Genomic DNA, 26524 nt, shown 5'->3' with positions numbered 1-26524 from the left:
TCCTTTCCAACCTGGTGATTCTATGATTATACCTCATGGATTTGACCCAGCTCTACCCTGAGAGCCGCTTCCCTAAAATCATAGGCCGTGGCGCCAAGTACAACCCTTCTTCAGTATCCCCAGAGGCCTGCGATGAGGCGGAGGGAGTAGGGACCGTCCCCTCCATCCTCCAGCAGAAAAGGGGAAAGGAAAAGAAAAAAGAAAAATACTGTTTATTTCACACCACTACATCAAGTGCATCAGTCTGCCATGTCTGTGGCGGGGCCACCCTGCATCCCCTCCCCGGCCCCCCAACCTCCCCCTCCAGCCACTGCCCCCTCGTTCTCCCCTGGGGGAGAGGGGGGGCGAGGGATGGAGCCCCAAAACCTCCTCCCTCCCCATCGCTCCTTGGGTGAGAAGGGGTTGAGGGTTGGAGTCCCCCAATACTCCCCCTCCCCATCGCTCCCTGAGGGAGAAGGGGGTGAGGGATGGAGCCCCCCAACCCTCCCGGCCCCCCATCTCAGGGTGGGTGATGAGGTGAGGGGAGGGGGGCTCATCCCCAACTCCTCTTGGGGACCCCGGTGACGCCCCCACGGTGCAGGGGGGTCACACCGAGAATCCCCCCTGAGGGTACGAGGCAAAATCAAAGAGGTGGGTGGGGGGAAATTCCATGGGGCTTCACCCCCAGCGAGCCGTGACGCTACCTCAGAAACACGGGAAAACGGCCAAAAAATGAAAACCACTCATTTTTGGGGTTTGGGGGACGACGACACGGGGACACGGTGCAGGCAGGGGGTCCGTCCCCACGCCCGGGCCAGGCAGGAGGAACACGCTCGGGTCATGTGTGATGGGGAAGAAGGGAGACAGACGGACACACGGACACATCTACGGAGAAGACGACCCCCCCTGACACCCAACGTCGGGGTCAGGGGCCAAAAGTCGTTGGCGAAAGTGCTGATGGCGGGCGGCTGGGGACAGCGAGGGGACCCCCGGCTCAGGGGATCTGAAAGACGTTGAGTTTGCTGGTGTTCTTGAGCGTCTGCCGGCGGTTGCAGAACCAAACACGCACGACTTCGCGGTCGTAGTTGAGCTCCTTGGCGATCTCGGTGATCTCCTGGCCCGTGGGCAGCGCGTTCTTCTCGAAGTAGGCGTTGAGGGCTTCGATGGCCTGCGGGGTGAAGGACGTGCGGCGTTTGCGTTTCTTGGAGGGTTCCCCGCCAACGAACTCCATCAGGTTCTGCTGGCCCTCCTGGTTCCGCAGCTCCGCTTCGCTCAGCCACTTCTCCAGCACCGGCTTCAGCTTCTGGGCGCTCTTGGGGGTGATGTCGAGCTTCTCGAACCTGTGGTGGCAGCAGGAGCACTCAGGGACACAGCTGGGATGGAGGGGATGGAGGGGGACACAGGGAGAAATGGGGGAGCTGGGACACTGAGGGAGACACTGGAAGGGACTCTGGGATAAATGGGACACAGGGGGACATGGGGGAGACGGGACACTGGGGAGACACTGGGGGATACTGGGAGAAATGGGACACTGGGAGGACATGGGGGAGCTGGGACACAGGGGGGACATGGGGGAGGTGGGACTAGGGGGAGACACTGGGATAAATGGGACACAGGGGGACATGGGGGAGATGGGACACTAGGGGAGACACTGGGGGATACTGGGAGAAATGGGACACTGGGGTGACATGGGGAGGTGGGACACTGGGGAGACACTGGGGGATACTGGGAGAAATGGGACACTGGGGGAGACACTGGGGGATACTGGGAGAAATGGGACACTGGGAGGACATGGGGGAGCTGGGACACTGGGGTGAAATGGGGGAGGTGGGACTGGGGGGAGACACTGGGATAAATGGGACATGGGGGAGGTGGGACACTGGGGAGACACTGGGAGAAATGGGACTCTGGGGGATACTGGGAGAAATGGGACACTGGGGGACATGGGGGAGGTGGGAGACTGGGAAGACACTGGGGGATACTGGGAGAAATGGGACACGGAGGACATGGGGGAAGTGGGAAACTGGGGAGACACTGGAAGAAATGGGACACTGGGGGAGACACTGGGGGATACTGGGAGAAATGGGACATGGGGGAGGTGGGACACTGGAAGAAATGGGACACTGGGGGAGACACTGGGGGATACTGGGAGAAATGGGACACTGGGGTGACATGGGGGTGGTGGGAAACTGGGGAGACACTGGGAGAAATGGGACTCTGGGGGATACTGGGAGAAATGGGACACAGAGGGACATGGGGGAAGTGGGAGACTGGGGAGACACTGGGGGATACTGGGAGAAATGGGACACTGGGAGGACATGGGGGAGGTGGGACACTGGGGAGACACTGGAAGAAATGGGACACTGGGGGAGACGCTGGGGGATACTGGGAGAAACGAGACATTGGGACACACACAGGGGGACTGGCAGACTGGGGGGGCACACTGGGAGCGCTGGGACCCCAAGGGGCTGGGGCACCATCGCCTTCATCAGGCGAGACCACAGTGAGGTCCTCGTGGGCTGGACCCACCCACCTTTTTTCCCATTTCCCTCCCCTTCCCTTATTTTCCTTTTCTCCACTTTCCTCCCTTTCTTTACTTTTCCTCCCTTTCTCCCATTTCCCTCCTTTTCCCCAAGTTTCCTTTCTCTCCTTTTCCTATTTTTCTCCCCTTTCCTTCCTTTCTCCCATTTTCCCTCCATTCCCCGTTTCCCCTTCTGTTCCCTCGTGTCGCCCCCGTTCCCTGATGTCCCCTAGTCTCCGATTCCCTGTTCCCTGTTCTCCCTGTTTCTCAATGTCCCCCCTATTCCTCGATGTCACCCCATGCTCCCCAATGTCCCCTGTGCCCCCATTTCCACCCCATTCCCCGATTCCCCTCCTGTTCCCCAATGTCCCCCTTTATTCCCCAATGTCACCCCCCATTCCTCGATGTCCCCCTCTTCCCCAAGGTCCCCCCAGTTCCCCATTTCTCCCATTCCCCTCCTGTTCCCCATTTCCTCAATGTCTCCCCCGTTCCTCATCCTCCTCCCATTCCTCAATGTCCCCCCCATTCCCTGATGTCCCCCTCATCCTCCCCTCACTCCCCAATGTCCCTCATTCCCCACGTCCCCCTATTCTCCCTCCATCCCCCAATGTCCCCTCTGTTCCCCATTCTGCCCCATTCCTACATGTCCCCCTCCCTCTCCAATGTCCCCCATTCCCGATGTCCCCCTCGTTCTCGCTCCGGTGGCCCCGGTGGTGGCCCCGTACCTGCAGATGGCCGACTGGCTGTAGGCTGGGCCCTCGGTGGCCGTCAGAGCCTGGCCCACCTGCGTCTGCGTCAGCCCCAGGGACAAGCGCCGGATCTTAAAGTTCTTGGCGAATTCCCGGATCTCCTCCAGGTTGATCCCGTCCTCCTCCGCGCTGCTGTTGGGAGCTGGGGGCTCTGCCAGAGGAAGGAGGTGGGGGTGCCCTTAGGGTCCCTAACGATGGCCGTGCAGCATCCTCCCATCCCATCCCATCCCATCCCATCCCATCCCATCCCATCCCATCCCATCCCATCCCATCCCATCCCATCCCATCCCATCCCCCTGCATCCTCTCCAGTATCCCCAGCATTCTCTTCTCATCCCAAGGGGTCCCAGACCCCAATATCCTCTGGGTCCTCTCCCATGCCAGAGGATTCCAGACCCCAGCATCCTCCCATCCCAAGGGATCCCATCCCGTCCCATTGGATCCCAGTCCCCAGCATCCCCCTGTGTATCCCTAGTACACTCCCTCAATTCCATGGGATCCCAAACCCCAGTATCCCCAGCACCCTCCCATTCCATCCCAGGGATTCCCAGACCCCGGCATGCCCTTCAGTATCCTCAGCCTCCTCTCCCCATTGCAGGGGACCCCAAATCCCAGTATCCTCAGCATCATCCCATCCCATCCCATCCCAGGGGATCGAGTCCCCAGCATCCCCTCCAGTATCCCCAGCCTCCTCTCCCCATCTTGAAGGATCCCAGATCCCAGTATTCCCAGCTCCCTCTCCCCATCCCAAGGGATCCCAGATCCCAGCATTCCCAGCCTCCTTGCCCATCCCACGGGATCCAATCCCTCACTCACTGCAGACCAACTGGCTGACGGTGGGGGTCTCCGAGCAGGTGATGGGGACCGGAGCGGTGGAAGCCTTCACCGCCGGAGCAGGATTCACCATCACCACGGCCGGCTGGGCGAGCGCCGGGGCTGGCTGGATGGGCTGGACCTGGGGCACAGGGGAGGGTCAGCACCCCCGGAGCGGGGGATCCCCCTCTTCCACCACCACGGTTCGGCATCTCCTGCCCACCAGCTCCACCCATGTGGCCACAGGATCGTGGCCATCGCGTTGCTTCTGCTGCCAGTGGAGCAGGGACAGGCTGGCACGGAGAGGGGACACTGGAAAGCACCAAGCTCCATGCTGGGAACGGGGATGTGACAACTACGTCCTGGATTTGGGGTGTCCTGCCGCCTAGGTTTGAGGGCAACCAGCATCTCGGCACTCACCAAGGTGAGATCAAGTCCTGCCCATCCCAGTTGGAAAATCCAATGGGGTGGAAAGCAGGATGGTCCATGGGGCAGGAGGGATCATGGCTTGGAGGTGCTCATGGACTCCAATGTGGCCACATCCCAGAGCTGCTCAGGTCCTCCCAGAGCAACACCCTTGAGTCCCAGAGCAACACATCTGGGTCCCAAAGCTGCTCTTGTGCTTCTGGAGCAACGTGGCCACGTTCCAGAAATGCTTATGTATCCCCGAAAGCAACATGGCCAGGTCCCAAAGATGCTCTTGTGCTTCCAGACCAAGGTGGCCACATCCCAAAGCTGCTCATGGGCTCCAAAAGCAACGTGGCCGGGTCCCAAAGCCACGTGTCTGGGTCCCAAGGCCACAGAGCCAAGTCCCAAAGATGCTCACATCCTCCAAAAGCAATGTGGCCAGGTCGCACAGCATTGTGAGAGATGTGGCCACTTCCAAAAGCAACCTGGCCAGGTCCCAAAGCCACACGGCCAGGTCCCAGAGATGCTCATGTGCTCCAAACGCAACATGGGTGGGTCCCAAAGCAATGTGGCTGCACCCCAAAGATGCTCACGTGCTTCCGAAACTACATGACCAGGTCCCAAAGATGCTCACATCCTCCAAATGCTACGTGGCCAGGTCCCAAAGCAATGCGGCCAAGCCCCAAAGGTGCTCACTTGCTCCCAAAGTACATGGCCAGGTCCCAGAGACGTTCATGAGCTCCAAAAGCAACGTGGCTGGGTCCCAAAGCAATGTGACCACATCCCAAAGGTGCTCACGTGCTTCCAAAGCCAAGCACCTGGGTCCCAAAACCACGTGGCCAGGTCCCAGAGCTGCTCACGTGCTTCCAGAGCAGCATGGCCACATCCCAAAGCAACCTGGATGGGTCCCAAGGCCACACAGCCACGTCCCAAAGATGCTCACATCCTCCCAAAGCAATGTGGCCAGGTCCTGAAGATGCTCACGTGCTCCCAAAGCCAAGCACCTGGGTCCCAAAGCCACGTGGCCAGGTCCCAGAGGTGCTCATGTGCTCCAAAAGCAACGTGGCCAGCTCCCAAAGCCACACAGCCATGTCCCAATGATGCTCACATCCTCCAAAAGCAACGTGGCCACATCCCAAAGGTGCTCACTTGCTCCCAAAGCCACGTGGCCAGGTCCCAGAGGTGCTCATGAGCTCCAAAAGCAACGTGGCCGGGTCCCAAAGTAATGTGATCACATCCCAAAGGTGCTCACGTGCTCCCGAAGCCAAGCACCTGGGTCCCAAAGCCATGTGGCCAGGTCCCAGAGGTGCTCATGTGCTCCAAAAGCAACGTGGCCAAGTCCCAAAGCCACACAGTCACCTCCCAATGATGCTCACATCCTCCAAATGCTACGTGGCCAGGTCCCAAAGCAACGTGGCCAAGCCCCAAAGGTGCTCACTTGCTCCCAAAGTACATGACCAGGTCCCAGAGATGTTCATGAGCTCCAAAAGCAACGTGGCTGGGTCCCAAAGCAATGTGACCACATCCCAAAGGTGCTCATGTGCTTCCAAAGCCAAGCACCTGGGTCCCAAAACCATGTGGCCAGGTCCCAGAGCTGCTCATGTGCTTCCAGAGCAGCATGGGCACATCCCAAAGCAACCTGGATGGGTCCCAAGGCCACACAGCCACGTCCCAAAGATGCTCACATCCTCCCAAAGCAATGTGGCCAGGTCCCGAAGATGCTCACGTGCTCCCAAAGCCAAGCACCTGGGTCCCAAAGCCACGTGGCCAGGTCCCAGAGGTGCTCATGTGCTCCAAAAGCAACGTGGCCAAGTCCCAAAGCCACACAGTCACCTCCCAATGATGCTCACATCCTCCAAATGCTACGTGGCCAGGTCCCAACGCAACGTGGCCAAGCCCCAAAGGCGCTTACTTGCTCCCAAAGTACATGAGCAGGTCCCAAAGACGTTCATGAGCTCCAAAAGCAATGTGGCTGGGTCCCAAACATGGTCATGTGCTTCCAAAGCCAAGCACCTGGGTCCCAAAGCCACATGACCAGGTCCCAGAGGTGCTCCTGTGCTCCAAAAGCAATGTGGCCAGGTCCCAAAGCAACGTGGCCAGGTCCCAAAGCAACGTGGCCGCATCCCAGAGATGCTCACGTGCTCCCAAGGCCACGTGGGGGGGACGCTACTGGCCCTTTGGCCCCTGGCCCTCAGCCCTGTGCCTTTCGCTCACCTCGTTCTTGGCGGGGGGCTCGGGGGTGCCGGTTTTCTTGATGGTGGCCGCCGGGATGGCGCTGCCGGCCAGCGTGGCGATGACCTGGCCCTGGGCATTGAGCAGCAACTGGGGCGTCACCGTCTGCACCTGCAGGTTCTGGGCTGGCAGAGCGGCCGGAGCAGGGCTGGGATTCACCACCCAGGGCAGCGTCCCGATCACCTGGGCGGAGGGAGGAGAGCAGGGGCTGGGGTGGGGGGGTGCATCCCACAAACCCCCTTCCTGGGGACACCGGCAGCTCCGGAAAGTCCTTCCGGAGGGTTGGGTGGGTGGTGGGTGCGCAAGGGCAGGAGCCTCCTCAGCGGTACCTGGCCCTGGGCGTTGGTCAGGATCTGGCCCGGGATGCCCTGCACGCTGGAGATGGTGTTGGCGATGACCGGGGCGGCTGCCAAGGAGCCCAGGAGCTGGGTTTGGCCGCCGAGGGAAGCGGCGCTGATCTGCAGGGAATGGAAAACCGGGGCTTAGGGTTGTGGGAAGCATCCCAGGCCACCACGGTCCCCTCTGCACACAGTCGGCCGCCCCCTCTCCCGCGGTGGGGTGATTCCGGCACTGCTGCCGCAACGGAGTTCCACCCCGATGGTGGGACGCGGTCCTGATGGGATACCAGCCCGAGGAGTACTGCCCCAACGAGACGCTGTCCTCGTGGGATGCTGTCCCAATGGGATGCTGTCCTGATGGGATCCTGTCCCACAGGGAACCTGTCCCAAAGGGATCCTGTCCTGATGGGATCCTGTCCCACAGGGAACCTGTCCCAAAGGGATCCTATCCTGATGGGATCCTGTCGCAAAGGGATCCTGACCCAAAGGGATGCTGTCCTGATGGGATGCCGTCCCAATGGGATCCTGTCCTGATGGGATCCTGTCCCGAAGGGATCCTGTCCTCATGGGATACTGTCCTGATGGGATCCTATCTCGATGGGATCCTGCCCTGATGGGATCCTGTCCTCATGGAACGCTGTCCTGATGGGATGCCGTCCCAATGGGATCCTGTCCTGATGGGATCCTGTCCCGAAGGGATCCTGTCCTGATGGGATCCTATCTCGATGGGATCCTGCCCTGATGGGATGCTGCCCCGATGGGATCCTGTCCCACAGGGATCCTGTCCCAATGGGATCCTGTCCCGATGGGAACCTGTCCCAATGGAATCCTGTCCTGATGGAATCCTGTCCTGATGGGATGCTATCCCAATGTGATCCTGTGCTGATGGGACGCTGTCCCGATGGGATGCCACCCTGACGGGTTGCTGTGCCGATGGGATGCCATCCCGCTCCCATCCCATGACACACTCATCGTTCGCCAGGATGGGGAAACTGAGGCTGGGATCTTGCACGATCCCTTGGGAGATGACGGCTGAACCAGAGCGCTTCATCCCCAGGGAAGCACAACTTCTCGAAGCTCTCCGCAGCCCCATCAGGCACCGGATGACGGGAGCGGGTGCCAGACTTGCCGGTGCTGCCAGGCTCCTTACTATGCCAGGGTTAAAGGCAAATCCGGCCGGCTGGACGGTGATCTGGGTCTGTGTCTCTAAGGGCTTGGCCAGCGGCGGCGTGGGCGCTGTGGGCTGGGGCAGGATGGGGGGCTGGCCGGGCGCGGTGGAGAAGACACTGGGGGGCTGGAGGGGCGGCCGGGGTTGGACCGCGGCCGGCAGCGGCTGGGCTGGCGGCACCGGCGCGGCGATGGCTGTGTTCAGCACGGCAGCAGCTGTGGAGCAAAGAGATGGAGAGAGCGTGAGCCAGGGGAGACGGGGATGCTGGGAGAGCTTGGTGTCCCCCCAACTCGCTGTCCCTTCACAGTGGGAACCCGATCTCCAGGAGATTCAGCTCCGTGTTGGCAGTGAAAGGTCCCCCCAGCTCCCGGGGCGCAGGCAGAGCTGAGCCCTTCCACCACACCGGGTTCATCCTGCCCAGCTCAGGTGCTGCTGGAGCACAGAGGGCACCGCTGGGGTTCCATCACCTCCCTTGTCTACAGATCCCTCCCAGGACAGGCTCTTTCCCTTGGGAAGTGACACCCCATGGGGACAACTCTCCATGAGACAACTCTCCGTGGCGGCAACTCTCCACGGGGACAACTCGTGGTGGGACAAATCTCTGCGGGACAGTTCTCTATGGGGGCCATTAGTGAGGATCAGGGTTAGGCTTAGGGTTAGAGGTGTCTTGTGTAGAGTTTTCCCCATGGAGAGTTGTCCTGTGCCCCCTTCCCTTGCGGATGCTCAAGAGGAGCCCGTTCCCTCTCACAGGGAAGGGCAGGAACCCTGCCCTGGCATCGCCAGATCCCCCTGCTCTGCTCTCATACCTGCAGACCTCCCACCTTGCAGAACACATCCCAACCCTGTCCCCATCCTCATCCTCGCCTTCCCCCTCTCCCACACTTCTGGCACCTTCAGCACTCGGGGAACCACAAACACGGCCCCCAAAGGCAAAGCCGTTTCCAACCCCTCCTGGAGAGGCTGGCCAGGACTCGCCCCGGGGCCGAGGGAGGATGAATTAAGGAGGCTGCGAAGCAGAAGGAGCCCCGGTTACCTTGCAGATTGGCTATAGGTGGTTTGAAAATTCCCCCTGTAGGAGAAGCAGCCGTCAATCCGGGAAGGGCAGCGACCGTTGCTGTAGGAAATGTCCACACAGCCAGCCCCTGCTGACCTGCCACTTGACCTGCAATACTGATGGGGATAAGAAGAGGTTGAGTAACTGTCCCTGCTGGAACCATTACTCCTGTCACAACTGTTGCTAAGTTTTCCTGAGTCAAGACCTGCAAAAGTAAACAAGATTTAAAAAAGAACAGAAATCAACGCCACTGCAGACAGCATCAGCGGAGCAAAAGTCTTTTTTTGCCCCAAAGGGGCGCGCGAAGCCGGCGGCCGGAGGATCCCCAGGCACCGGGTCCCCTCCCGTCGAGCAGCCTGGGTCAGCCCCGGCCACGAGCCAGCAGCCGCAGCCGTTGGCCCCGCTGGCCGGCAAACCACCCCGACAGGTAACTGACCCGGCGCCACGGAGCGGGGACGGCTGGGGGAGGGTTGGTTGCCGGGGGGACACGGTGGGGCCCCCGGGTGCGTCTGCGCGCTGTAGGCCTCCCCCGCTGGGGGAGCCTACAGCGAGCAGACGCCACCCCGGGGGCCCCCACCGTGTCCCCCCCGGCCAACCCAACCCTCCCCCAGCCCGTCCCCGTCCGTGGCCGCCGGGTAGTTACCTGTGGGGTGGTTTGCACGGCCAGCGGGGCCAACGGCTGCGGCTGCTGGCTCGTGGCGGGGCTGAAGGTGCTGACGGAGGGGACGGTGCTGGGGGATCCTCCGGCTGCCGGTTTGGCTTTGCCTGCGGAAGGAGAAAAGAGATCACAGAATCATCGAATCATGGAATCACCTGGTTGGAAAAGATCCACTGGATCATCGAGTCCAACCATTCCCATCAATCACTAACCCATGGCCCTCAGCACCTCGTCCACCCACCCGTTAAACCCCTCCAGGGAAGGGGACTCAACCCCCTCCCTGGGCAGCCTCTGCCAGGGCCCAATGACCCTTTCTGTGAAATATTTTTTCCTAATGTCCAGCCTGACCCTCCCCTGGTGGAGCTTGAGGCCATTCCCTCTCGTCCTGTCCCCTGTCCCTTGGGAGAAGAGCCCAGCTCCCTCCTCTCCACAACCTCCTCTCAGGGAGTTGCAGAGAGCAATGAGGTCCCCCCTCAGCCTCCTCTTCTCCAGGCTAAACCCCCCCAGCTCTCTCAGCCGCTCCTCTTCTTCTCCAGCCCCCTCCCCAGCTTCCTTGCTCTTCTCTGGACTCGCTCCAGAGCCTCAACATCCTTCTTGTGGGGAGGGCCCAGAACTGACCCCAGGATTCAAGGAGCGGTCTCCCCAGGGCCGAGGCCAGAGGGAGAAGAACCTCCCTGGCCCTGCTGGCCACGCCGTGTCTGATCCAAGGCAAGATGCCATTGGCCTTCTTGGCCACCTGGGCCCCTGCTGGCTCCTGTTCAACCAACACCCCGAGGTTGGAGCTGCTCAGGGTTGTTGTGCCCCAAGTGCAGGACCCAGCATTTGGCCTTGTTAAACCTCATCCCGTTGGTCTCAGCCCATGGATCCAGCCTGTTCAGATCCCTTTGGAGCCTCCCTGCCCTCCAGCAGACCCACAAATAGTTTGAAAGGTGGTTGGAAAGACACCACTGGGTTGGTGATGCCAGCTCCTCTGCGCAAAGGGTGGGGGGCATCCAATCTGTGCTCACCCGCCCATGGGTGTCCTGGGGGAACCATAGCCCCACAGCACTGGGGACGCCCCATAGAGGGGATTCAGGGCTTCTTAAGCGATGTCTTCAGCAGGAGGAAAAGGAGGGAGAGTTTGGGTGGGTTTGGAGAAGAATAAGAGTGGGAAATAGGGAGGTTGGGCACTGGGATGCTGGCCAGAAAGTAATGATCTCCCCAGAGGTTTATTCCCAGAGCTGTATCTCGGTACAAGAAAGGATGGACCGGCAGCGAGCTCGGCACCTGGAGCGAATCATAGAATCATTAGGTTGGAAAAGACCTTTGAGATCATCAACTCCAACCATACCTGTCTGCTAGTAAATCATAGCCCAAGCACCTCATCTACCTGCCTTTTAAACACCTCCAGGGACAGGGACTCAATCACCTCCCCAGGCAGCCTCTGCCAGTGCCTGAGAACCCTTTCAGTGAAGAAATTTTTCCTAGTGTCCAATGTAAACTTCCCCTGATGCAGCTTGAGGCCATTCCCTCTGGTCCCATCACCCCTCACTTGGGAGAAGAGCCCAGCTCCCTCCTCTCCACAACCTCCTCTCAGGGAGTTGCAGAGAGCAATGAGGTCTCCCCTCAGCCTCCTCTTCTCCAGCCTAAACCCCCCCAGCTCTCTCAGCCGCTCCTCTTCTTCTCCAGCCCCCTCCCCAGCTTCCTTGCTCTTCTCTGGACTCGCTCCAGAGCCTCAACATCCTTCTTGTGGGGAGGGGCCCAGAACTGACCCCAGGATTCGAGGAGCGGTCTCCCCAGGGCCGAGTCCAGGGGGAGAAGAACCTCCCTGGCCCTGCTGGCCACGCCGTGTCTGATCCAAGCCAAGGTGCCCTTGGCCTTCTTGGCCACCTGGGCCCCTGCTGGCTCCTGTTCAACCAACACCCCCAGGTCCTTCTCCACCAGGCAGCTTTCCAGCCGCTCTTCCCCATGCCTGTAGCGCTGCCCGGGGTTGTTGCGTCCCAAGTGCAGGACCCATCACTTTGCATTGTTGAACCTCGGCCCATGGATCCAGCCTGTCCAGGGGAGAGGAGATCCAAGCCCCTGCTCTACATGGCTTGAGGAAAACCAAGTTCCCCAGCCAACCCCTCCTTGACACGTTGATTACAAAGAAGTGGCTGCGTGTAAGTGCTTTGCTGGGCTGTGCAAGCTTCTCTCGGGCTGTGGATCCAGCAGGAGATATTTCCATCCCTCCAAACCAAGCAGCAATTAAAGCAACGTCAGCCCCCGAGCTGCTCTCCAAGGAATGAGGAGCTGGAAAGGGAAGGGACGGAGCTCCCCTGGCAGAGGGGCTTCCCTCTGGGCTGAGCTTGTTCGGTGCCTTTCAACCCCCTGCCCAAAACTCATGGAATATCTCATATTTCTTCGCAATCTTGAACAGCCGAGCAAGAGGAAACCTTGCTCCTAATCCATATTCACGACTTGCAAAAGACCCACTTGTTTTATGAGCAACCTCTTATGTCTATTCTGCTCAACTTCTAATAATGGCAACTTAAAACCCACTTAATACTCTGCTATTTTTGTCAAAAGTGAAAACCACCCTTCTCCTGCCTTTTCCTTTGGCAGAAAAGAAGGTTTATCAAGTAAATCCTTTTCTCAGCTCCAAGCTGGGTGTTTCTTGGCTTTGGTTCCTTGCCCAGACACAACTCTAGTTCCGTACGACTTAAAAATGCTTTCTAGGATTTTTAAATTCCCAAAGCCAAGTACAGCTAACGCCCGGCTCTTCCCAAGTGGCAAAGACCGTGCTACGGTGACGCCGTCTGCTCCGATGGGTTCCGTGTTCTCCTGCCCACCAGCCCACGGCAGCAGGACTGGAGCACCGTTGAGCACAGAGGGACCCTTGCCCCCTCCTCCAGCCCCTAAAAAGAGCTCTGCTACAACCCTGCCTGTTTTTTTTTCTGGGAAAAAAATTCCCAATTCTAGGATCTGGCTGCGCTCTGGACACAGCATGGAGGTGGCAACAAGAGAAGAGTCCTATAAAGCATCAGTGCGGCGGAGAGAGGGGATGGGACAGGAGGGCTGGTGGGTGGCTCAGGATGGAGCTGCGAGAGCGCTGTGACGCTGGCCAGAGAGCTGGGAGGAATAAAGGGGGATCTCCCCGAAGGTTCATTCCCGTGGGAGAAGGGATGGACCATCAGCGAGCTCAGGGGGCGAGGAGAAGAGAGGAAAGCCAAGCCCCTGCTCTGTGTGGCTGCAGGAAAACGGAGCAAAGCTCCTCCTCGAGAGAAGTCCTCGTGCGTGCCCAAGGGCTGTCCACGAGGGAGGATGCTTTTCCCTGTCCCCTCACAGAGGAGGAACTGGGTTTGCTGACTCCTAATCCAGCTCGGCACAGGGATGCTCTGGAGCAGGGTGAGTCCCCATGCACCAACAGACACAGCTCGCCCTCGCCGCTCCAACCCAGCACGCCAGAGCCCAACCTCGCCCGTAGGGATGGAGGGACCAGGGGTGCCCAGGGAAGGAGTCTTGGGGAAGGGAGGTCTCTTACCGGCCGCCTCTGTGCCACCGGAGCTGTGGGTGCTGGCTGGGATGTCCTCCCGGCCATTCTCTCCCCGGGAGCCTTGTGTTACTTCCCCTGGTGGCATCTCCAGGGCTTTCGGGTCCTCCTCCGCTGGGAGTGGGGTGTCCACATCCACCTCCAATACTCGGATGGTTTCATGGCTGGACATGACAATAACCTGCAAACGTGGCCCCAGACGTCACGCATCCCGGTGCAGAGGGAAGGGACTTCCCCATCCCACAAGGCTTAGGGGGGACCCCTAAACCAGCCCCAGGCAGAGCCCACCCCATCCCCTCCCGAAGGGATGGACAGGGGGATTGCTGCCCCTCCAGAACCTCTTGGCTTTGGTTAAGCAGCAGCTTCTGGGCTCTGATAACCCCACCTCTGTGTACAGTGATGGGTGATGTCTTCACGAGGCAAAACAGAGCTGCACAGGAGCAAGTGCTGATCTACAGCCTTGCAGCCCTGAGCTGGGGTCGGGAGAGCTCCCCGAATCCGTGTTTCCCATGTGCGACAATGCTTGGGGACACACAGGGAGTGAGGAGCAGAGATCACAGAATCCTGGGATGGTTTGGCTTGGAAGGAACCTCAAAGTCCATCCAGTTCCACCCCTGCCATGGACAGGAACACCTCCCACTGGATCAGGGGCTCCAAGCCCCATCCAACCTGGCCTTGAATCCCTCCAGGGATGGGGCAGCCACCACTGCTCTGGGCAACCTGGGCCAGGGCCTCCCCACTCTCAGAGAAAAAACATTTCTCCCTAAGATCTCATCTCAATCTCCCCTCTTCCAGTTCAAAAACGTTCCCCCTTGTCCTATCCCTGCCCTCCCTGATCAAGAGCCCCTCCGAGCTTTCCTGGAGCCCCTTTCCAGACTGGAAGCTGCTCTAAGGTCTCCCCAAAGCCTTCTCTTCTCCAGGCTGAACAATCCCAACTCTCCCAGCCTTTCCTCATACAGGAGGTTCTCCAGCCCTCGGATCATCTCCGTGGCCTCCTCTGGACTCGCTCCAACAGCTCCATGTCCTCCTCCCTGTGCTGAGGAGATACCTGCTCCTCCTCCAGCTCTCCTGCAGCCAGACCCTGGAGCAAAGCCCTCTTGCTACCAGCACCAGCAGCCTCCCCAGGCTGTTGGGATGAGGACCTCATGCCTCCTGCTCATCATTAAAAAACCCGAGATGAGGCAGACAGGTTCTGAATGATGGAGCTGGACATCCACGTGCCCAAGCTTGGGGACAACCAGGCTGGGGGTGAGCGTGGGGCAGGCACAAGGGGGATTTTGGCCCCACGCGGTGAGGCTGGAGCTGATGCTGCAGCCCTGCTGCCCTCCCGGCTGTGGGGCGTGAAGGGGATGGAGCTGTGATGCCCATACCTGCTCATTGACCGTCAGCGATGCCTCCTGGGGCTGCACGGCTTCGGTGTCCATGGTGTCCCGGCGAAGGTGGGAGGGGGCTCAGACTTTCACATGCTGCAAACAGGGAACACAGGAGGATCCGTCACCCACCCAGCAGCACTGGGGGTCACAGCCCGGCTCCATCCAGGGTCTGGAGCAAACGTGGACCTCCCAGCCCCTCTCTGGCTCCACCACCCATCCGTCTGGCTGCAGCATGGGCCAGGGCAGAGCTTGTGAACGACCTCCTGACCCAAGCTTTGGGACGTGTGCTCCTCCCCAGTGGAGGCTTTGGCATCTTGGGTACCTCCCACCACCTCCCATCCTCTTGGCAAAGAGGTCATGGGTGTTGGGTAGCGTAATTTCTCAGGTGAGCATCAAGTACAGATTCACTAAATCATGGAGTCATTGAGGTTGGAAAAGCCCTCTCAGCTCACCCAGTCCAACTGTCAGTCCAACACCACCATGACCAATAAACCCTGTCCCCAAGCGCCACGGCCACACGGTTTTTGAACCCCTAAAGGGACGGAGACTCCACCACTGCCCTGGGCAGCCTCTGCCAGTGTCTGAGAACCCTTTCTGTGAAGAAATCTTTTTCAATATCCAACCTAAACCTCCCCTAGAACAATTCAAGGCTGTTCCCTCTTATTCCACCACTCGTTACTTGGGAGAAGAGCCCAGCACCCACGTCACCACAACCTCCTTTCCAGGACCTGCAGAGAGTGATGAGGTCTCCCCTCAGCCTCCTCTTCTCCAGACCAAACCCCTCCAGGTCCCTCAGTCACTCTGGGCTCCAGACCCTTTCCCAGCTCCACTCCCTTCTCTGGATGCACTCCAGCCCCTCAAGGTCTTTCTTGGAGTGAGGAGCCCAAAACTCAACCCTGGATTCAAGGTGCATCCCCACCAGGGCCAAGCGCAGGGGGACAAACTCTTCCCTGCTCCTGCTGGCCACCCCAGGGCTGATCCAAGCCAGGATGCTGGTGGCCACCTGGGCCACTGCAACAGGGCAAGAGAAGGGTTACTCCAAGGGCCAAGACTTTCCTCCTCTCCTCTCCCTTTGGGAGATTAGGATGGAATTCCTACAGCGTGCTTTGAAAACCCTAGAGAGACAAAGCCCACGAGGAGCTGCTCATGGACCCCAGAGCCTCCACGTGGCACTTCCCAACGGTCCCCAAGCCCTGACGCTGGCCACAAGAAGTTGGAGAAGCAATCTGCTCTTTCCTGAGGGGCCCTAAATGGAAGGGGACACTTCCTCAAGCTGGTGAAATGCATCTTTCACAGAGGGAAGGTGCTCAGCCCACCTGTAGGAAGGCAGCTCTTCCTCTCCCGACGCCCTTCGTTACCTCAGTTCGTCACGTCTTGCCCCCTCGCTGCCTTGCAGAAGCCTAATTTGCTTTATAAGAGGCTGATGAATTTTTTATTAGGAACGTCTCGGGGATGCAGTTAACCAGCCAGCCTGGATGACATTCAAAACCTCTCCAGGCGTGTGTGAAGGTGTCCTTGTTCGTGTAACCGCTCAGCAGAACGAGGGCACCGCAACGCTGGCAGGGGCAGCCGGATCCCAGCTCTCTCCCTGCCGGAGCCGTCCTGGAGCTCTGGGCAGCATCTGCTCCTCCCAGACTGGAGTGGAAATCGTGCTAGGCCTGATCCTGCCTCTGCCCCACGAGGGATGCCGGCATCGCATGGACCAGCCAGCTCAGCCCTGGGCAAGATCTGCAAAGTCGAGCATCTTAAACAGAGGCAGAGCTTGGGCAGAGCCTCCCAACTGATCTGAAAGGGAATTGCTTCCCCAAACTCAAGTTAGTGCATCTCATCCCTTGGTTTTTATTTCTTCCAGGGAATTCAGTGCGGTGCAGGCGTCCCCTGCCACTCTGCTCCGCTGTGATACATCCCCCATCAAGACAGCCCAGGAGGCATTTCCAGGATCCAGGAATCGTGGAATGGTTTGGGTTGGAAGGGACCTCAAAGTCCATCCAGTTCCAGCTCCCTGCCATGGGGAGGGACACCTCCCACTGGATCAGGGGCTCCAAGCCCCATCCAACCTGGCCCTGAACCCCTCCAGGGATGGGGCAGCCACCCCTGCTCTGGAAAACCTGGGCCAGGGCCTCCCCACCCTCACAGAAAAAAACATTTCTCCCCAAGATCTCATCTCAAACTCTCCTCTTTCAGCCCAGAAGTGTTCCCGCTCATCCTACGCCTGCACTCCCTGATCCAGAGCCCCTCCCCAGTTTTGCTGGAGCCCCTTTCTGGCAGGAAACAGCCCCCAGTCCTGGTTTCATAGAATTGTTTGATTGAATAAGATTGTTGCGATCATTGAATCCAACTGTTCCTATCCATTACTGCATCACCTCTGAGCACCTCATGCACTCATTTTCTGAACCCCTCCAGGGACGGGGACTCCACCACAGCCCTGGGCAGCCTCTGCCAGGGCTGGACAACCCTTTCCATGAAGGAATTTTCCCCAATAACCAATCTAACCTTTCCCTGCCACAACTTGAGGCCATTTCCTCTCATCTCATTACTTGTTCCTTGGGAGAAGAGCCCAGCACCCACCTCACCACAACCCTCTTGCCAGGAGCTGCAGAGAGTGATGAGGTCTCCCCTCAGCCTCCGCTCCTCTTCTCCAGACCAACCCCTCCCCGGGCCCTCAGCTGCTCCCCTGATGCTCCTGGGCTCCAGACCCTTTCCGAGCTCTGTTACCTTCTCCAGACACACTCCAGCCCCTCAAGGTCTTTCTTGGAGTGAGGGGCGCATAACTGAACCCAGGATTTGAGGTGCATCCCCACCAGCGCTGAGAGCAGGGGGATGATCCCTTCCCTGCTCACCCCAGGGCTGATCCAAGCCAGGATGCTGGTGGCCTTCTCGGCCACCTGGGCCACTGCTGGCTCATGGTCAGCTGCTTTCAACAAGCCATCCCAAGGCCTTTTCCTTTTTATGAGCCCTTGAGCTTTTCTCTGCATCTCAGAAGCCACCAGGCTCCTGCTGAGGCCACCGAGCCGCAGACGGCGTTGGCATGTGATGAGGAAACACGGTTATTCGGATCTTATTGATCCAAAGGGGCCTAAATTGAATTAATAGCCAAATTCTCATTTGAAGCTCAACAGGGGCCGAGCATCCCATTCCCTCAAGCCGGTTTGGTACCACTCGCTATTTAACATCTGCAGTGAAGCGGCGCTGGGGTCCCACCAGGGACGGAGTCGTTGCCTCCGCCAGCCGCTTTTCCCAGCTCTCCCCATCCTTTGGCTCATCCCAAAAATCCACGCGGGACCCAGAACCAGCTGGGACTCTGAGAGCAGCCAGCGATGGATCTCCGGTAGATGCTGTGGCTTTTTAACTGTGGCCACAGCTTCGGAGCAGACAAACACCTTGGGATGCTGGGGCGCGGTTTAATTAACAATTTATTCCAGCGCAACCGAGAACAGAGCGAGGGATGAGCGAGCGGCTCAGGCAGGCGCTATTAAAAGTTAACGAGCTCTCCTGCAGCCGGAGCCAGGGATACCTGGGCTGCCTCAAAGCAGCAAACCAAAGGGGCAAAGCGTCCTGCTGCTGCAGGGCGAGCGGGAAGGGGAAGGAAAAGGGCTCCAGACGGGCTTTCTGAACATCTCTGGGGAGGGTTTGTTGGGAGCAAGCGGGGCTCTGACCCCATTCCCGGTGAATTCGCCCCACAGGGTGCGATCCCGTGGCTCCCAGCAGCTGTCAGGCATCACTTTATCTTCCTCCTGCATCACTGGACCACGCTGGCCCAGGATCCCAGCAGAAGTGCAAGCAGCCCTCGCTAATGAGGCTTTGCTAATGAGGAGCAGCCCAACCCCAGCATCTCACGGCAGCTTTTTCCTACACCTGAGCCTGGAAGAGGTGGGAAAGCTTCTTGCTCTCATCCCTGCAACCACCACTGCTGCAGGAATCCCTCCTCAGCTCCCGCCCCGTGCCGGGGTCTTCCCTGTGGCACTGAGCCCAAACTGGGAGCCCAAACTGGCAGCAAGGGCGCAGCTGGAATGGAAGAGATGGCCAAGGGGCTCGGGGGTCTTTGAGGAGACCCCTCCTTCACCGCTAGGACACGTCCAAAATCCAACTCCACCCGCGCAGCCACCGGAGAGCAGAGCCCAGTGTGGATGGGGAGCGCTGGGATGCTGTGTGGGGAGTGCGGAGCCGAAATCCCATGGGAGTTTGGAGGAGGCTGCTGGGATCTGCGGGAGAGCGTGGGGAGAGGCAGCAGCCCCGACGCGCACTCACTGGTTGCTCTGGGTGAACGGCCGCTCCTGGCAGGAGATGGGGGTGGCTGCTGTGTCCAGCTCCTCCGGGCTTCGGCGCTCCAGGCTTGGGCTGCAGGGAAAGAAACACCAGAGCTGTCTGGATGCTGAGCTCTGCCGGCTCCCTCGCTCCTGGGAAGTGTTGAGGAGCAACGGGGTCCCACGCGCCAGGCTCTCGGTGACAGGGGTGACACAAAAGCGTCCCCATCCTTGCAACTGAATTCTCCCTTATTGCCCCTCGAAGGACAGAGGAACTTCGGGAACTCGATGCGAGCCAGCGGTGGCATCGCAAAGGCACGTGTTGGCTTTCCTCGGAGTTGGCCAACGTATAGAGAGCAAATCCACGGCAAACCCAGCCCTGGCCATCACCGAGCACCGACCATCCCAGCGTCCCCCTAAACCGCACGGCGTCAGCATGAGCAGAGTGGCACAAGGTGGAAGAGGGAATAAAATCCCTGCTCGGAGCGCTGGGTGGATGTCAGTGTGAGCCATGGATCTGCTCTCCCCTGCCCCATGGGAGAAGGCTCCAATAACATCGAGGGAAGACGAGGGAAGGGAAGGGAAGACGAGGGAAGGGAAGGGAAGACGAGGGAAGGGAAGACGAGGGAAGACGAGGGAAGACGAGGGAAGGGAAGGGAAGACGAGGGAAGGGAAGACGAGGGAAGACGAGGGAAGACGAGGGAAGACGAGGGAAGACGAGGGAAGGGAAGGGAAGGGAAGACGAGGGAAGGGAAGGGAAGGGAAGACGAGGGAAGGGAAGGGAAGGGAAGACGAGGGAAGGGAAGGGAAGGGAAGACGAGGGAAGGGAAGGGAAGGGAAGACGAGGGAAGGGAAGGGAAGGGAAGACGAGGGAAGGGAAGGGAAGGGAAGGGAAGGGAAGGAAGGGAAGGGAAGGAAGGGAAGGGAAGGGAAGGGAAGGGAAGGGAAGGGAAGGGAAGGGAAGGGAAGGGAAGGGAAGGGAAGGGAAGGGAAGGGAAGGGAAGGGAAGGGAAGGGAAGGGAAGGGAAGGGAAGGGAAGGGAAGGGAAGGGAAGGGAAGGGAAGGGAAGGGAAGGGAAGGGAAGGGAAGGGAAGGGAAGGGAAGGGAAGGGAAGGGAAGGGAAGGGAAGGGAAGGGAAGGGAAGGGAAGGGAAGGGAAGGGAAGGGAAGGGAAGGGAAGGGAAGGGAAGGGAAGGGAAGGGAAGGGAAGGGAAGGGAAGGGAAGGGAAGGGAAGGGAAGGGAAGGGAAGGGAAGGGAAGGGAAGGGAAGGGAAGGGAAGGGAAGGGAAGGGAAGGGAAGGGAAGGGAAGGGAAGGGAAGGGAAGGGAAGGGAAGGGAAGGGAAGGGAAGGGAAGGGAAGGGAAGGGAAGGGAAGGGAAGGGAAGGGAAGGGAAGGGAAGGGAAGGGAAGGGAAGGGAAGGGAAGGGAAGGGAAGGGGAATTTTTCCTCACTGCCAAGCAAAGAGACCAATTAGCGCGCAAGCCGATTAACCAGACATTTCGGAATGTCAGGCTTGCTGAGAGCACTTTGGGTATCAGAGTGGGCGCTTCTCCCCCGGCAGACGCACTGGCAGCACCATTTTATTGCATTTCTTCACACTTTCTTCTAATTTTTTTTTAATTAATGGGACTAATCCTGCGTCCAGATGGCGGTGCTGAGCGCACGGAGCCAGACGCCAGCCAGCTCGCAACAGATGGCAGCAAGGAAACGAAATGCACAAAATAATAATAATAATATTAAAAACCAGAGGAAGGGGGCGGGGGGGAAAGGCAGGATAATTTAAGATGCTCCACGTCTCGCTGTGAATATAATTGCTGTGTTAATTACAAGCGTTGATGAGTCAGAGATGGAGCCACTTGGATCCCAAGTGGGTGGAAATCGAAGTTTGAACAAACTTGCCACGGGTGAGGAATCTGAAGAGGTGAATTCAAGCTGCTCCGTGCAGGAGAGAGTTTGGATACGGCTGCAGCTCGCTTGGTACTCACTGTCATGATCATGGAATCATGGAATCATGGAATGAGTTGGAAGGGACCTCAACGCCCATCCAGTCCCACCCCTGCCCTGGGCAGGGACACCTCCCACTGGATCAGGGGCTCCAAGCCCCATCCAACCTGGCCTTGAACCCCTCCAGGGATGGGGCAGCCACCACTGCTCTGGGCAACCTGGGCCAGGGCCTCCCCACCCTCCCAGGAGAACATTTCTCCCTAAGATCCCTATCCAACCTTCATCCCTACCCATGCCAGACAAGGTGGAAGGGGATGACCTTTAAGGTCCCTTCCAGTTGAATCCATTCTGTGATTCTATGACGATCTCATCTCAACCTTCCCTCTTTCAGCTAAAAAAACGTTCCCCCTCATCCACAGGAGCACACATGGCCAGCTCCTGTGGAGCTTCTCCCAATCCATTCTCCACCCAGCCTGGATTTGTGCTTGGGATTGTCCCAACCCAGGAGCAGGACCTTGCCCTTGGCCTCGTTGAACCCCATGAGGTTCAGCTTTCCAGCCTGTCCAAGTCCCTCTGGATCCATCCCTTCCCTCCCATGTGTTGGGAAGGCTCTGGAGAGCAAGTCTTACAAGGAGAGACCTTATCACTGTCTACAACTGCCTGAAAGGAGGTCATGGTGAGGTGGGTGTTGGTCTCCTCTCCCAAGCAAGAGGTGGTAGAGCGAGAGGGAATGGCCTCAAGTTGCACCAGGGCAGGTTCTGATTGGACATCAGGAAAAATTTCTTTACTGAAAGGGTGATCAAGCTGCCCAGAGAGGTGGTTGAGTCCCCATCCCTGGAGGGGTTCAACAGATGGGTTTGGTGTTTGATAGGAATGGTTGGACTCGATGATCTGGTGGGTCTCTTCCAACCTCATGATTCTATGACTCTATGAGGTGCCCGGGGATCTGGTTTAGTAGTACGGTACTGTTGGGAGTTGATGATCTCAAAGGTCTTTTCCAACCTAGCGATTCTATGGTTCTAAACAGATTTTTCCCTCCTCACAAATCAACTTCCCTCCTAAAATGCCTTTTAACCCCTTTGAACTGCATCGCTCGCAAGACTTGGTTTACAGATGGGGAAACTGAGGCAGAGGATGAGACACAAAACCTCAACCCTACCCCTCTCCGATGAGCCCCACGTCCCACGGGTGCCTGGCAAACATCTCTGTATCCGAGCTTGCCTGCTGTGAACCAGGAGGAGAAAGAAACCCACGCGCTTTATCCTGGTGGGAGTGGAACCCCACGCTCCCATTTACAACCTTCCCACTAAGCAGCGAAGTGATGGAAATACTATTTCCACCCCTGTCTGTGCGATTCCTGAAGATGAGGTGTGGAAGGGAAAGCTGGAGGCACCCGCACTAGCAGGGTGATGAACTATAAGAGAGGAGTTTTCTCCCTAGGAGGCTTCTGGGCAGCTCCCCAGCTTTCTTCACCCACGATGCTGAGTCGGCTCTGTGCCCGGAGATCCCCAAACCAGAGCAGGGGCAGCCGAATCCTGAAGGAGAGCCCAAGAAAACTCGTAGAATGATGGAACGGTTCAGGTTGGAAAGGACCTCAAAGCCCATCCAGTTCCAACTCCCTGCAACGGGCAGGGACACGTCCCACTGGATCAGGGGCTCCAAGCCCCATCCGACCTGGCCTTGAACCCCTCCAGGGATGGGGCAGCCACCACTGCTCTGGGCCAGGGCCTCCCCACCCTCACAGCAAAACATTTCTCCCCAAGATCTCATCTCAATCTCCCATCTTTCAGCTCAAAACCATTTCCCCTCGTCCTGTTCCTGGGCTCCCTGGTCAAGAGCCCCTCCCCACCTTTCCTGGTGTCCCTTTCCACACTGGAAGCTGCTCTAAGGTCTCCCCACAGCCTTCTCTTCTCCAGGATGAACAACCCCAACTCTCTCAGCCTGGCCTCATACAGGAGGTTCTCCTGCCCTCAGATCATCTCTGTGGCCTCCTCTGGACTCGCTCCAACAGCTCCATGTCCTTCCCGTGCTGAGGACTCCAGAACTGGACACAGGCTCCAGGTGGGTCTCACCAGAGCGGAGCAGAGGGGCAGAATCCCCTCCCTCCCTGCCGGTCCCACAACTTTGGATGCAGCCCAGGACACGGTTGGTTTCTGGTCTGTGAGCGCACGTTGCTGGCTCACATGGATCGTCTCCTTCCCCAGCCCCCCAAGTCCTTCTCCTCAGGGCTGCTCCCAATCCATTCTCCAAACCCCAAAGCCTGGATTATCCCCATTGAGAGATACAAAAAGCATGGGATCGAGCTATGGGGAGGTTGGATGGGAACGGGTGGACGAGGCGCTGAGGGGCATAGTTTAGTGATTGATAGGAATGGTTGGACTTGATGATCCAGTGGGTCTTTTCCAACCTGGGGGTTCTATGATTCTAGGACTGATTTGGCCCCAGACACCACGAACGAGCCCCGGTGGAAGCGCAATCCGCTCCGTGCCCAATTCTGAGCAGAAAGATCCTTCAATCGCTCCATCAAGGGAGGGGAAACACCCAGTGGTGGGTCCAAACCTGCTTGAAAAAAGGGGTGAACCCAAACCCAGGTGCCTGTTTGGTGGTTTAAATCCGTTACTTGCATCGCTAACAAGAAACATTTTCCTCCCAGCCCTGGTATTTCCCAAGGAGTGTGAAGATGCTCGGAGACGGGCTACTGTGTGGCCCTGGGTGAACCTCTTCATCCTGGCTTTGCTTCCCCTCATCCCGGGATCTGGGGGCAAATTCCAACCCTGGATAAAACCCGAGCCGAGCTGCGGGGGACGGGGCTTCGCTCTTCGCTGCAGAGCAAAATGGGTGGACGAGGTGCTGAGGGACATGGGTTAGTGTTTGATAGGAATGGTTGGACTCGATGATCCGGTGGGTCTCTTCCAACCTGGTGATTCTATGATTCAAAACTCTGCACCAGGAGCAGCCGGATCAGCTACGGTGACTTCCCAGGAATCCCGTCCTTTTCTCCGGAGAGACGGGGAAAGTATTTTTATTCCTGCTACACATCGAGGCGATGATGAGGGGATTAAGTTCCCCTCCCAGGGTCATGCCAGAAGCAGCTTTGGGATCTCCATCTGCCTCCCCTAAAACAGCGCCCGGAGCATCAACCCCTCTGTCCCGGGACCAGGAGTCACCTCAAGGGCCTGGGATGCCCCAAAGGGACATCACGGCTGCTTTAGGGGGGGCACAGAACCCCCCCCCCCCGAACCTACAGCCCCACGAACTGCGATGTGGGGGGCAGGCTCTGCCCCTCGTGTCCCTTTTCTTAACAGAGGGTCCCTCGACTGAGGACCAAGCCTGATGCTGGTGACAGGTCTGAGGGGAGGAACCAGCCCCCCTGTGCCCCCCCAGGGAAGAGGCGCACACGGACCCCCCCCATCACATTTCTCACTCCCCCCACATCACATCCACATCGCACCAGATCTGTACGTGTCCCCCGTTCCCTGCGGCACCCAGGGAAAGGACCCCCCCAAAATGCAAACCAAGGGGCTCAGGGCAGTGACCTCCCTGCAGGGGAGCGCAGCCTCCCTCGCCCCCCAAAGAAAGTCTTGCAGCACCCCACACCCTGCCCCACACTCTGCTGGAGCACCCCAAAATGCCCCTGTACCCCCGACTCTCCATACCCCCCCCCCCCAACCGGAATCTCTGCCTGGTACCTGCAGCCCAAGGGGTCCCTTTGCCCCCACCCCCCATCCCGGACCCCCCGTTTCTTCTCTCCTGTCCCCCAAATCCCGTCTCCCAACTCCTCCAGCCCCCCCTTTACCTGCTCTGGGGCTCACCAGCCCCCCTCCTCCCCCGGACACCCCCAGCTCTGGGGTCTCCCAAGGCACCCCCACCTGGCACCCCGTAATCCTCCCTCTCCCCAAATCCCAGTGCCCTCCATCTGCATCCCCATTCTTGGTGCGCGTGTTCCCAGTTCTCCCTGATTCCAGTCCCCAACCCCAGTTCCACACCCCAAAACACCCCAGTGCCCCCACCTGCACCCCAAATCTTGCTTCATGAATTCCCAGTTCTCCCCCCTCCAGTCCCAGTGCCCCCACCTGCACCCCAAATCTTCATTCATGAATTCCCAGTTCTCCCCAGTTCTCCCCCCCAATCCCAGTGCCCTCACCTGCACCCCAAATCTTGCTTCATGAATTCCCAGTTCTCCCCAGTTCTCCCCTCCAGTCCCAGTGCCCCCACCTGCACCCCAAATCTTGCTTCATGAATTCCCAGTTCTCCCCCCTCCAGTCCCAGTGCCCCCACCTGCACCCCAAATCTTGCTTCATGAATTCCCAGTTCTCCCCAGTTCTCCCCCCCCAATCCCAGTCCCCCCCGTCTCCGCCGTTTTCCTCGCCGCTTTTCCCCCCCCTCCCCCCCCCACCTTTTCCTTCAAACGGCTCTTTATCATAAATATATAAATTATGCTAATTACCGCATTGCATATTCACCGCGCGGGCCCCCCCGCCCCCCGCCCGGCCCCGGCCCCGCACTCACCGGGGGCTCCGAGCTGCTTTTGGGGGGGCTCCGCGCTGCTTTTGGGGCTCCGAGCTGCTCTGGGGGCTCCGAGCTGCTTGGGGTGGAGTGGGGGGGGGGCTCCGAGGTGCTTTGGGGTGGGGGGGGCTCCGCGCTGCTCTAGGAGCTCCGCGCTGCTCCTCGTAGCTCCGCGGTGCCTGGGGGGGGGGGGGGCTCCGCGCTGCTCGGTGTTGAGGGGGGGGGTGGGGGTTCTCCGCACCGCCCCGCGTTGCTCCTCGGCCGGGAATTAATTAACGATTCATCTCACAGCGGCTTTGGCGGCACAAAGGGGCGGGGGGGGGGGGTTGGGGGGGGGGACCCCCGGGCTGGGGGTGTTGGGGGGTGTTGGGGGGGGGGGTGCTGTTGGGGAGCCCGTGGGGCGGTTTTGTGGCGTGGGGATGAGTGTTTCTGGGTTTTTTCTTTTTTTTTATTCCCCCCCCCTCCTCCTTCTCCTCCTCCCGGGGGATTTTTTAGCTGCTGCGTCATGAACATAATTTATGCGCAGGCCTGGGCCGCAACCGCGGGCGGCGGGAGGGGAGCGGCCGCCGGAACCGGGACCCCCCCCCCAAACCAGGACCCCCCCCCCCAACAGGGACCCCCCCCCCAAACCGGGACCCCCCCCCCAAACAGGGACACCCCCCCCCCCAACCGGGACCCTGAACCAGGACCCCCCCCAACCAGGACCCCCCCCAACCGGGGACCCCCAAACCGGGACCCCCAAACCGGGACCCTGAACCAGGACCCCCAACCAGGACCCCCCCCCAACCGGGACCCCCCTCAACCGGGAACCCCCCCAAACCGGGACCCTGAACCACGACCCCCCCCCTCCCAACCGGGAACCCCCCAACCGGGACCCCGAACCAGGACCCCCCCCAACCGGGACCCCCAAACCGGCACCCCCAACCGGGACCCTGAACCAGGACCCCCAACCAGGATCCCCCCCAACCGGGGACCCCCAAACCGGGATCCCCAAACCGGGACCCCGAACCAGGACCCCCCACAACCGG

General features: G+C 59.3%; 1 protein-coding gene across 2 annotated transcripts; it reads right to left on the bottom strand.

The window, feature by feature from the left end:
• Nucleotides 1–286: 286 nt before the first annotated feature.
• On the bottom strand, nt 287–25585 carry POU6F1 (POU class 6 homeobox 1). 2 transcript variants are annotated; one of them, XM_069878971.1, is made up of 12 exons: nt 25500–25585; nt 19052–19141; nt 14801–14896; nt 13422–13611; nt 9905–10026; nt 9241–9466; nt 8190–8422; nt 7031–7159; nt 6684–6884; nt 4065–4203; nt 3226–3400; nt 287–1319 (listed from the first exon to the last, which is right to left on the bottom strand). In XM_069878971.1, the coding sequence occupies exons 3-12, from the start codon at nt 14852–14854 to the stop codon at nt 974–976; spliced, it is 1815 nt and encodes a 604-aa protein (XP_069735072.1). In that variant the 5' UTR covers nt 14855–14896; nt 19052–19141; nt 25500–25585; the 3' UTR covers nt 287–973. The 2 variants fall into 2 exon arrangements, with proteins under 2 accessions (XP_069735072.1, XP_069735073.1); XM_069878972.1 differs by lacking the exons at nt 14801–14896; nt 19052–19141; nt 25500–25585 and having other exon boundaries at nt 9241–9377; nt 13422–13609.
• Between the last annotated feature and the right edge of the window lie 939 nt (nt 25586–26524).

Source organism: Phaenicophaeus curvirostris, chromosome 30 (genome assembly GCF_032191515.1).
Source record: "Phaenicophaeus curvirostris isolate KB17595 chromosome 30, BPBGC_Pcur_1.0, whole genome shotgun sequence".
Taxonomy (NCBI): domain Eukaryota; kingdom Metazoa; phylum Chordata; class Aves; order Cuculiformes; family Cuculidae; genus Phaenicophaeus; species Phaenicophaeus curvirostris.
This window is presented reverse-complemented; position numbering and strand designations above follow the sequence as displayed.

Bases quoted from the DNA above. Each gene is read 5' to 3' on its own strand.
- POU6F1 (XM_069878971.1), bottom strand. From the start codon at position 14,854: ATGGACACCGAAGCCGTGCAGCCCCAGGAGGCATCGCTGACGGTCAAT. The intron at 7,160-8,189 runs GTAAGGAGCCTG...CATTCCCTGCAG, and splicing joins TTGCCTTTAACCCTGGCATA to ATCAGCGCCGCTTCCCTCGG. The intron at 6,885-7,030 runs GTACCGCTGAGG...CCCTCCGCCCAG, and splicing joins TGACCAACGCCCAGGGCCAG to GTGATCGGGACGCTGCCCTG.